The 11,918-nt window shown below is 32.6% G+C and overlaps 1 protein-coding gene across 1 annotated transcript; it reads right to left on the bottom strand.

Moving 5' to 3' along the window:
- Positions 1-1,494: 1,494 nt before the first annotated feature.
- Positions 1,495-3,440, bottom strand: LOC145052333 (uncharacterized). Its single transcript, XM_079000140.1, has 2 exons — positions 3,209-3,440; positions 1,495-2,267 (listed from the first exon to the last, which is right to left on the bottom strand). Exons 1-2 carry the CDS (start codon positions 3,368-3,370, stop codon positions 1,692-1,694), a joined length of 738 nt encoding a protein of 245 aa, XP_078856266.1. The 5' UTR covers positions 3,371-3,440; the 3' UTR covers positions 1,495-1,691.
- Positions 3,441-11,918: the final 8,478 nt, after the last annotated feature.

The following is an 11,918-nucleotide window of genomic DNA, read 5'->3' as shown; positions in this document are numbered from 1 at the left end:
AGATTTACCATTTCCAATGATTACTTTTCCAGAACCCTTGTAAGGAACAGCTCCATGAACAAGATTGGCATTGGGAGTCATATGAGCAGTTGCTTCTGAATCTGGTATCCATGACTCAACCGTTTGAAATTTCCCGATTGTGGAACATAACCAGGCCAATATTGATTTGTTGAAGCCCATGTTGAAAAATGGTCAGGTCCAAATGCTGAGTAACCAGTAATATTACCATGCTGAACAGAGTTGTTTGTGTGCTGATTATAAGGATGTGGATTAAAACCAAGTTGATTTGGATCATAAGGTGGATGTTGTTGTGATGATGGAATATCAACATTAGCATTCTCTCCCCAATTCCACCTTTCATCACTACTGTGATTCAGTGGAGAATCTCCATAATTGGTGAATCCAGCCATATTTCTATAAAAAATACCATTAAAACCACCTCTACTTCCTCCATTAAAGTTTCCATAATTTCCTCTGTTAGACCTTCCTCTTCCACGAACATTATTTCTTCCACCTCTTCTTCCTCCTCGATTTTGTGGAAACCCACGATAATGAAAGCATACACTTGCATCATGTCCAATTTTATGACAAATTTGACATATCACAGTTGATTTTTCAACATGAGGAGGTTGATTTGAAACCGTGACATTCATAGCACTAGGTGACTGAAGTTGACTTGAACTAGTGCATTCATGGCATTAGGAGAATCAGAAGTTCTTTTGGATTGTCTAGCTATTCTTTGTTCATGTATGAGTAGTTTTGATCGTAATGTGGCAAAACAAGGTGGTGTATCATTGTTTTCAATCATCATAACAAAATTATCAAATGCAACATTAAGACCATGGAGACAATGAAGAACAAGATCTGATTCAGATACTAAATCGCCTACTGATTTGAGTTGCTCATGAAGAACTTTTATTTTATCACAATATGAGTTGATAGAAAGTTCACCTTGAGATATACTCTGTAACTCACTTCTCAATTGAGATTTCTTTGCAAAAGCCTGCTGTAAGTATGAAGTTTCAAGTAATTTCCAAATTTCTGCTGCGGTTTTAATTCCAATCGCAATGGGAGCAATAGAGACATGAAGAGTGGCGTTAATACATGCTTGAACGTATCCATCCATCTTTTTCCATGTGATGAAATCTGGTGAAGTAGATGTAGGTGGAGAAGTAGCTGAATCAATGTATTTCTCCAGATCCATGGTTTGAAGTATAGTTTTAAATTGATGTTGCCACACTAGATAATTCTCTCCATCCAATTGAGTAGAAACAAAAGTCGTGATGTTTGAGACAGGAAATTGTGTGATATTTGTCGCCATTTCAAAAAAAAAATCACAACGATTCAAACCTAGAAATTGGGGATTTTGTTTGACCTAACTAAAGAAAGAAATCGATTGAGCTTTCAATCAATTTAAGGAAGAAAGAAAGGAGAAACAGAGATCTCATCTCTGATACCATGAAACGATTGAGGAAGTAAAGAGAGAGAAATGTCAAAATGTGTTTTCATTTATTATGAACTAATGGTTACAGACCCTTATCAATAAATATACATCGAAAGATAGTCAACAATAAAGTCTAACAGATTAACGTTCTAATAACTAACACATACTTGACTAACAACTAACTAACATCTTGACAAGATTCAACTTCGATTGAATCCAAGAACATTGCATTAATTATTCTTATTCCTTAACCAGTTTCTTCATCTGTCGACATCGCATCAGCTTTCCACCCAACCTCGAAGGTTATATCCAGAAAATACAACATGAACACCATGAAAATACAACAAACGAACATGGCTATAGCACCAAATAGCCACAAGAACAATGGGAACGAGAAGTAGAAAGCACGAAGACCAAGAGACCAAAAGTAACTACCCAAATTCACCGTGGATCCGACGTAATCTGCCGTGAGATGGTGGTTGGTGAAACTCGTGATCTTTCTGTAAGGAACATTGATTAGCATACTGGCATGGCTGAAGTACCTAATCGATTGAACGTTCATCAAGAAGGATACCAAGAAGCAGACGAGTATGCTGAAGAACTTGATCGTTGACATGAACTTGGTGCCCTGATTGAAAGTTATACCGATGAAGTGGTGGTCGTTGATGCTTCCGGCGGCGGAGGAGCCACGTCCGGTAACTCCTCCGGTCATAAGGACAGCGATTAGAGAACTGAGCATGATGGCTGTAGAAGCCAATAGAGTGGATGCCATGATGTTGTTTCTCAATGTTTGTACTGCTAGAACTCCAGTCTTTTGCGTGTCCTATCCACCAAAGTTTAACCATTTTTATTAAAAAGTAGGGAATCGTATTTATTTAATAGAGTTAATTATAAAAAAAACACAATATCAAATTAAAGAAAGTAGAATGTTTGTTATGTAAATTAATCGATGGTCATTAATTGTAAAATTACAAACTTTTCAACAGTTATCATAAAACCATTTTTTCTTTCGTAATGAAATGTAAAGTTGCGACATTTTCTAAGAAAAATGTTTATTTTGTGATAATAATTGAAAATGTATTAAATGTGTAACATGATATTTCCATTTTTCAAAATTTTGGTGATTAACTTTTCTTTTTTTAATTCAAAAGGTTAGTTATAGTGAATATTAAATAAAGAGATAGTCTATTTAATTTGTTTTAGAAAACGTGGTTTAATTGATTAGAAAGAAATGTTTTGATTTCTATTTCACTTTGAAACTTCCATTACCTTCATTTTCATTATTAATTTATAATCTTACACTGTATTTTTAGAGTTCAATTTGCCATAACAAAAATGTTGATGGAAAAAATGATAACAAAACATTTTTTTTTTCTTAAAAAATAAAAATCGACGATGGGGTTGGAATTTGAATACTGAAGTTTAAAACCTGTCATCATCAAACATATGTAAATGTAATTTATGGTGCATCATGCATGCATAAGTCAATAAACAGTTATTTCCCACACGCGTCATACAATACATGCATCATGTAAACACATCATACATTCATACCAATGCATATACACGCATCTAAGTGTTTCTGGAAATAATCATCTGATTCCCCCAATTTTATATCTCCTCCATATTACTAATTAATCGGCAGAAACGAAGGATTTGAGATGTGATTCATGTGTGTGTGTGTGTATAGATGATAGATCGATCTCATTAATTGCATGCACATACGATCATAGTATGATAGATAATAGCTATAGATACACATACCTCCATCATAGCGCTCACCCAGAATCGACGATTGATAGCGTTCATGCCGATGACGGTGGTTGCAGGGTGGCGACGGATCTGATAAAGGAGCCAGACGTGATACGCCGCCATGAGGAACAATCCTAGTGGCACTAACACAAAATCGAGGACATTTTCCTCCATTTTTGATCGATTTCAATATGAATTACTGGCAAAATTAAGAAGATATTTTGGAGTTTTAGAGTTTACACAGACGAAAGATGAATGTGGAGGTGTGCGGACGGCGGTTGATATATATAGGATTGGTCCCCGCCCCGTGACATAAAGTTTCAGGGTCTATTTCTGATGCATAAGCATTAAGGGCTATTTCGGTAATTCACTATTAGCACTATCTTAAAACTTTTATATAAAAGTTTAAAATTATATATAAAAAAAAAAAAACTCTTAAAATCTCCCAAAAAGCTGGCAAATGAAAGTTGTCTAGTCTTCAAAATAAATCATTATTTAAGAGTTTTTACATTCGTTTTTTAGAATAGACATATAATGCCAATTAAATTAAATAACATAACGATTTTTCGATAAAATCTTAGGACTTAGACACATGCCTTGTATTTAATTAAATATAGAAACGATTATTTGCTATACATATCTCGGTCGCATTATCCCTATAAATATATAGTAATAATTTTATCATATCTTAATTACTCAGTCACGAGAAATATTATTACGTCTTTGATAGTGATGAAAATACGAGACCTTCATGTTAAAATCAACAAAAAGCATCTATCATGTGATTATGTTCAACCAATTTATATGTATTTTATAGTAATAACATAATAATTTTTTTAACTCCAAAGTGGCCTATTTTGATCACTTATAGTATAATATATTTTAAATGGAATTATCCAAGTTTGAATCATACACTTTAACTATGAGATGATATGTCATTTAAAAAAAACTAAATAATATTTTCTAGCTAGTTAAGTTTCGTATTTTACTAAGAGCATCCAGTGTACATTGCACGAATCGGTCCGTGGTCTACTTGGCCACGAACCACGGCCGTGCACACCACCCCGGTGGTTCGTGCTGGCTCGTGGTCGTGGCCATTCGTGGCCCGGACAACGAACCCAAACGCCCAATCAATTCATTTCTTGTGTAGCCGTTGATTTGTATCCGTTTACTAGCCGTTGTTAAACGGCTAACTTTGTAAAAATAAATAAATAAATAAATAAATAATTTATTTACCTATAAATACCATACTTTTACTCCTTATTTTTTACACCATTCTTTTCTTTCTCTATACACAAACTACACACTACATCTTCACAACCAAAAATCATGGATCCCAACCAAAATACCCCTCCAAACTACCGAAATCGCAAACCCGATAACGCTTTTGCGTTAGACACAACACCTCGACAATTCCCGACGATGGAGTCACCTCAAGGCGGTTTTATCAATCTACTTCAAAGTGGTTCCCCTATCCAACAAACACCACTTTTCCAACAACAATATCAACCTTTTCCGGCTTTCCAACAACAACAAATGCAACAACAATACCAACAATTTCAACAATTCCAACAACTACAACAACAATCGTCACAACAACAACCACCAAGCTCACAACCACCACTTTCGCCGGATTTTGTTCCGGAAACGCAACCTTCACCACCACCTCAACCAAAAAAGAAAAAAGGAAAAAAACCGACCCGACCCACTACCTACCAAGAAAGGGTCCCATGGACAAAAGAAGAAGAAGAAAAGTTAGCGGAGGCATGGGTGGCGGCTTCCGAAGATCCAATTGTAGGAGATAGCCAGACGTACGGAAGTTTTTGGGAAAAAGTCCGAGCCATTTTTTACGAGTTAATGGAAAGTGAAGCTCGAAATGCCGATCAAATTACGTCGAAATGGCGAGATATTCGATTAAAATGCACCGATTTTGGAGGAATCTACAACAATCTCCTAAACATACGCAAAAGCGGTTCGAACGATTTTGATGTTTTCAAGGCGGCCATGGACCAATATGAAAAAACAACGCCTACACGCAAAGCTTTTCCGTATATGAAGGCGTGGCTAAAATTGAAAGACTCCCCAAAATGGAAAGAGCAAACGGAAGGAAGTTCCCAATCTTCCGGTTCAAAGCGTTCGAGAAACCCCGATGGAGCTTCTCAACAATCGGACGGCCGAACACACATCGACATCAACGACGATCCGATAGATCTTGAAACCGACCAACCTCTTCCTCGGCCCGTTGGAAGAAATAAAGCAAAAAAAGCGGCGTCAACATCTTCGAATTCTAGTGTTATGGATATGTTCGGCGATAAATTTGATCGATATGTGCAGCTTCAGGAAACGAAGGCCGAGGTGATGACTCGGATGGAACAAAAAATGATCGAAGCACAAACATCATTTCAAGAGGCACAAAAGACACTCCAAACAAAAACCGACATGGAAATCTTGAAAATGAAAGCGGACGACCTTGAGGGCGAAGACTTGGAACTTTTTCTAGCAATGAAAGAGTCGGTTCGAGCCCGACGTAGGCGTAGGGGGTAGTTTATTTTATGTATGGTTGGAATTTTTAGTTTTTTAATGTTTTTTTTTTTTTTAAATTAACTAATGTAATTTTTATTTTGATTGTTATTTTTATTTTAGTTTTTAATTTCAATTAATTAGTTTTTATTTAATGTAATTTGGTATTTTAATTTAATGGAAAAATAGTATTAAAAAATGTTTTTAATGTATTTTTGAATTAAATTTAAATAAAAAAAATGAGGTGGAGTGGTGTTTTAATGTATTTTTGAATTAAATTTAAATAAAAAAATGAGGTGGAGTGGTGTGTTTAGTGGTAAGTACCCATGTATGTGGTAGTGGAATGTGGTGATGATGTGGCACCCACCACATATGTGGTATACCCACCACATATGTGGTATGTGGTGGGTATAACGGATGGCCTAATAAAATAGAATGAAAACTTATCGCGGGCACATGTTATAATGGAAAGAGGAAACCAACTCAAATCTCGATGGAAGTATTGGCGAAACAACTTGGAGTATGAGAAAAGAATATTTTTTTTTAATACTAATTAACCAATGTAAAAAAAAAAAAAGTAAAAACCAAGAAAATGCGGGTAACAACTAACAACCCACTAAACTTCACTTTCCTCCCCATCATTTAATATATAAGGATTAATTCTATTATAATCTTTTCCTTTTTTTGGAACGCATATATATATATATATATATATATATATATATATATATATATATATATATATATATATATATATATATATATATATACTCCTAAATTATTCCACTTGTGTCCACAGTAAGACTCGAACCCTTAACCTCAATGAGAAAAGACAACACCGGATACCGTTGGGCTAAAAGTCCTTTGGTCTATTATAATCTTTCTAATTTGAACGTTTAACACTTAGGCTAGCGGTCATGTAAGACCTTTCATAGGATGATGTGGCAACTCAAGTCGGTAGTAAACATTGTTGAAATTCATTTTTGATATTTAAACAATTTGATAATTAATATTATAAACTAATAACGAATTATTTAGTAATGTTAAACAAATGAGTTGATAGATAATATTTATGACTAAATATCCAAAACGTTTTCATATAAGCAAACAAACAACGATTAATATTGATGATTAAACGTTGAGAAGTTGTTAACAATAAATTCTGTTATTATTAATAATATTGTTACCGAGTTTTGTTCAGAATTCAAAAATATCATTCACGATCATATTTAATTGTAAGAAACAAATTATTTTGTTGTTCGAAAGATTTAAATATGAAACAATAAATTAAACCAACTTATTGATAGGTGATATTACTTGTAGAAACCTACACAAATTTGTCTCGTATCCTTTAAGGTTTTTTTACATCGCTTCTAAAGATATAAGCAACATAGTAAAACTTTAGGATTTAATGTAGATTTATCGCTTTTCCAACATCTATGGAAAACAATAAATGGAAAATGAATGCTCAGAAAGGAAGAAAGTTACGATTATTTAAAAGAGAATAAAGTGCTGCGAATTTCGTATGTCGTAAATTGGACCTGAGAGGTCCTATTTATAGTGAAACGAAACCCAAGAGGCCCCAAAAAATCGGACCTGGTGCCTATTTTTAGCCTCTTTCAGACTGACATGTGGTAGTTTGAATTTTGAATTAGATATGATTATCTCTCTTATCAGAATTCAAACCTAAAGTTTATCCTATCTTTTCAAAGGATTCTAAAAGGTTTTGCCTCCTCATGATGTCAATATTGCTCAAATCTCCGACCTGGTCAGGCAAACCCGATCCGACCTGACCCGGCTGAGCATCGCCAAAAGTGAAATCTCCCAACGACTTAAGTGTCATGTAAACATCAAATGCACCTAAATTGTGGCATTTCGCGCACTAACATCATCCGTTAGGCTAGGCGTGTGTGTGGACTTGAGCCATCTCTTGATCCACTCAAAAACTTTGAAGGTCTATCAAAAGAGAAACATTATAAACCGACAAAATGTTTCTTCCCCCACCGATGTGAGATAGTGAGAAACTTGCCAAGTTGCATATATCTCTCTCTACCTCTATATTCTTTCAAGTCACTTGTGAATACCATTTTATGATGTTGGTGGAGTGGTGTTGGTGATGATGTGTCCATCTTTCACACGTTAAGCACTTCGTATGGCTTTAGGTCGTTAAATCAACATAATAACGTATTTCCCTTATCTTCCCCAATCCTTTTCATCATCGCCATCTCATCTGTCTTCTATCATTAAGAACCATATACCAAGATTATAAATTTAAATCAAATTCAACCAATCCCTCAAAAATCACACATAAAATTAAAACCTTATATGGTTATGCAATCTATTATGTATACTGGTTTCAGGTTTTATTTTCAATGGAAAGCAAAGGTTTTGTTTGGTTGTAGAAGAAGTTCCTTAAATTGGAGAAGGGTTTGAAAGTTTCTGGTTCATGTTTCATTTAATGTTGTCCATATTCATAATGGTTATGTAGAAGCTCTTGATTGGGTAACCGTTGCTGCCAATGACATACAAAAAGTTAGTTTTGATTTAATTTTATGAAGCACTCATTGTAGGAGTAGTTTGAACTAGAATCGTAGAAATACTTATAAAATGATTTTAGGTATCAGCTGAGTAAACAATTTGCGGAAAAAAAAATCTCAAACTTATAATTGTCTTAACAAACAAATGTAATTAAAAAGTTTGTATGATGATTATAATATTTAAATCAAGAAATAATGTAATCGTTAAATGTTAGTTTCTATTTCAAGAATAATCATATGAAGGTCTTCTAAATATACGTATGATTCTCAATCTTCACGGTCACTAAGTAAATGCTACCAACCTACGCACATTTTAAAATAGTGGGTTAGAGTGTTAGACAATATTGTAAATATTAATGTTAAACAAAAAGAAACCAATACGTTTAACTAAAAGGATCGACATAACTATTCTTTTTTTTTTTTTTTTTTAAAAAAAACTCATTAAACACCAAGCTTCAAACATCCAGGGAAACATTGCAAAAGACAAGAGTATAGTTATGACATGATAATATCTAAACATCAATAAAAAACAGTGTACAAATTAATATGCAATGCGTGATATAGAAATCAAACTATAAGCGCATTTCACCAATAACTCACAAACAGAATCTTGAATCATCAAATTAGCATACACAAAACTATTTATGATATTCCATCCTAAGTTAGTAGATACAAAACTTTTAGTTTCTGAATTAGCAAACTCATGTACAATCAAACCTCTATCCTCCTCATCAAGAACATCATAAGTGCCAACAACAACAAAAAAAAAAAACATAGACATTATGAATCAAAAAGAAAAAAGATTGCCAAATGTTTGATTTTTTAGGAAAAAAAATGTCTTCAATTTCAATGGAAAGATTACTGTTAACCTTGGCAAAAACAAAAATAAAATTAAAAAATGATGTTTTTTTAAATAAAAAAGTTTATATTTAACAAAAATCAAAATGTAAGAATCTTTTATATACATAATTATGAATTATTCGGTTTTAAGATCTATAATAAGTTTATTTACCAATTTGAGAAAAAAAATCTTCAAAAACACAATTGCTATGTTCTTGAGTTTTGCGATTTCGTCGTTTCGTAGTTTAAACAGCAAAACGTGTATCTTTTTTTTTTTAGCTTTTATTAAAGTCTTTCAATAAACGAAAACTTTTGTTTTTGTAAAAAATTCAATATAAGCGTACCCAAAAGTGGCCTTCATCAACCACCACCACGATGAGAAAGTGGCATCCTACAAATACAATTCATCCTGCAAATACATTCAACAAATGACAAATTAATTTTTGTAATTAAAATGTAATAAAAGTATTATTTTTAATTTTTAATAACGTAAAATATTTATTAAAATACATTTTAGATATCTATTGGTGGTAAAATATTCTTATTAATTACTATCTAAGCTAATAGAAAAATCATAACCACTTGTTTAAATTGGAATAAATTTTATGGCCATTAGAGGCTAATTAGTTTGTTGCTATCAATCAAAATTTATTTAAATGCTTATTAATGAACAGAAATTATATATTTAAATCGTTATTTCATTTTATCAACTCATCCATTTGTTGAAATGATAATGGTTGGTTGTTACATTGGTAGTTACGTATCAATGTACCTTTCTTATTTAACTTCTTTCATTTTCACCTATGCTCAAAAATCCAAACGAATTCATTAGTCGACTTGAAAAGTTTGTAGTTGGTTTAAAAGAGAATTCTAAATTTGAAGATAACAATACGAAATATGTTTTTACTACTCGTACAGTGGCATGGAGTCAAAGATAAACAAATCACGAGTGCTTTAAAAGACAACTTAAGTGTTTTGTGGAAGAGAATCCACCTTCAACGTGGTTTTATTAACTCCGTTTTAAACATGGTTATCATGATTACTCATTTACTTGATCTTTGCTTTAAAAACATAAAGGATTTTATTAAACTAACAACATGTTAGAATAAAAAAGAGATTACAAAGCATAAATAGCCAACTTACCTACTCAATTGTTGGAGTAGGTGCACACAGACAAACAAGGTAAGGTGGTATGAAAATCTAGATTGTTTGTTGATTGTGTAAGTTTATTTTCCGAATTGATATTTCGACAGCATATATATCACAAAATTCAACCTAGGTTCATCCATAATGACAACTTCTATTTTAGGCACATAAACAAAAACCAATTTATCAGAGAAAACGATGAATGTTTAGAACCACAGAAACCACAAAATTCAACCTAGGTTGATCCATAGAATGATGAATGTTTAGAACCTTAGAAACCACAAAATTCAACCTAGGTTGATCCATAGAATGATGAATGTTTAGAACCTTAGAAACCACAAAATTCAACCTAGGTTGATCCATGATGACTGTTTAGAACCACAGAAAGCAGAAAACAAATACTCAAGAGATGTTTATTTGCATTCCTTTTAGAAAGGTAATATATATTATGACAAAATTGAGGGTTATGTTTGAATTAATTTTAGTCATTTAATGACTTTAATGAAGAATTCAATGGTTTTCAAAACTTAGGAAACTACCATAACTCAACCATTAAACATGTTTCCTACAACAATTTGAACTCAAAATTTTGAAGAGGTTTTAGGGCGTTGCACTTAACTCTTAAGGCTCCAGAAGCGGGCATGAGCCCCTAGACCCCTATCATTGTCGTCACGTGATCAAACTAATCTTATAATTGTGCACTGCGCACCACCTAACTTACATTAGAGTAAAATTAATAATTCCTTTAGGCACTCGTATTAAATCCATTTGCATTTAAAATGCATAATGACATTAAAATCATCAACACCAATTAAATTAAAGGTTACTGCTTCTATGCAAACGTCCAAAAGAAAGATTGAATAATAACTTTGTGAAATAAATATAGAAAGTTGCACTTAATCAGTTTGCTCAAGTTCTCTGTATTCACCAATGTGGTTTTGAAAAGAAGTACCCTCCACAAATAGTTTTTACTTTCGTCAAAGAACCAATCATAGAGCCTTTTGAATAATCGAATTAGTAAATATTTATATAATAATAGTTTAAACTAATGAATGTATTAATATTTAAATAAAATTATATTAGTTTTACTAGTTAACGGATTATGTTAGAAATGAATAATGAACTATTTGCCTTTGTTTATCAATTATTGTTGGAATAATGGTATTTTATGACCATCTTCAAATTCATTAATAATATGATTGCATTTTTTTAGACAATTTTTTTTTTTTTTTTTTTTTTTTGGGGGGGGGGGGGGGGGTGGATCCTTTAAACGACTAAACACTAATTTTCTAAATAGTTTCATTAAACCTTGCTCGCTAGGGGTGAGAATAATAACCAAAAAACTGAACCAAAAACAAATTAACCGATATAAACGAACCATTTTAAAAACCGTTGGTTCGGTTTCTAATTTTTGATAACCGATAACTAACGATTCGGTTATGGTTTATAGGTTAACAAAACCATTATTAACCGAACTGCTAACTTTATATTTTAATATATAAAAATTATAGATTATATATAAAATAATATAATTAAACTTATTTAAGACCCATTAAGATTCCAAAATATAATTCATTAATCCCCACTTATCAGAAGACGAACGAACAATCAAACCATAAACAGTTGATTATGCAGACACACACAATATTTCAATCATGCCGATAATTAGATTATTCATT

This window comes from Lactuca serriola, chromosome 5, assembly GCF_051521515.1.
Source record: "Lactuca serriola cultivar US96UC23 chromosome 5, Lser_US96UC23_V15, whole genome shotgun sequence".
Taxonomy (NCBI): domain Eukaryota; kingdom Viridiplantae; phylum Streptophyta; class Magnoliopsida; order Asterales; family Asteraceae; genus Lactuca; species Lactuca serriola.
This window is presented reverse-complemented; position numbering and strand designations above follow the sequence as displayed.

What these genes read in the sequence shown, in the direction of transcription:
- LOC145052333 (XM_079000140.1), bottom strand. Translation starts at nt 3,370, where the DNA reads ATGGAGGAAAATGTCCTCGATTTTGTGTTAGTGCCACTAGGATTGTTC. An exon ending in GGGTGAGCGCTATGATGGAG is followed by an intron (nt 2,268 to 3,208) that starts GTATGTGTATCT and finishes TTTGGTGGATAG; the next exon opens with GACACGCAAAAGACTGGAGT.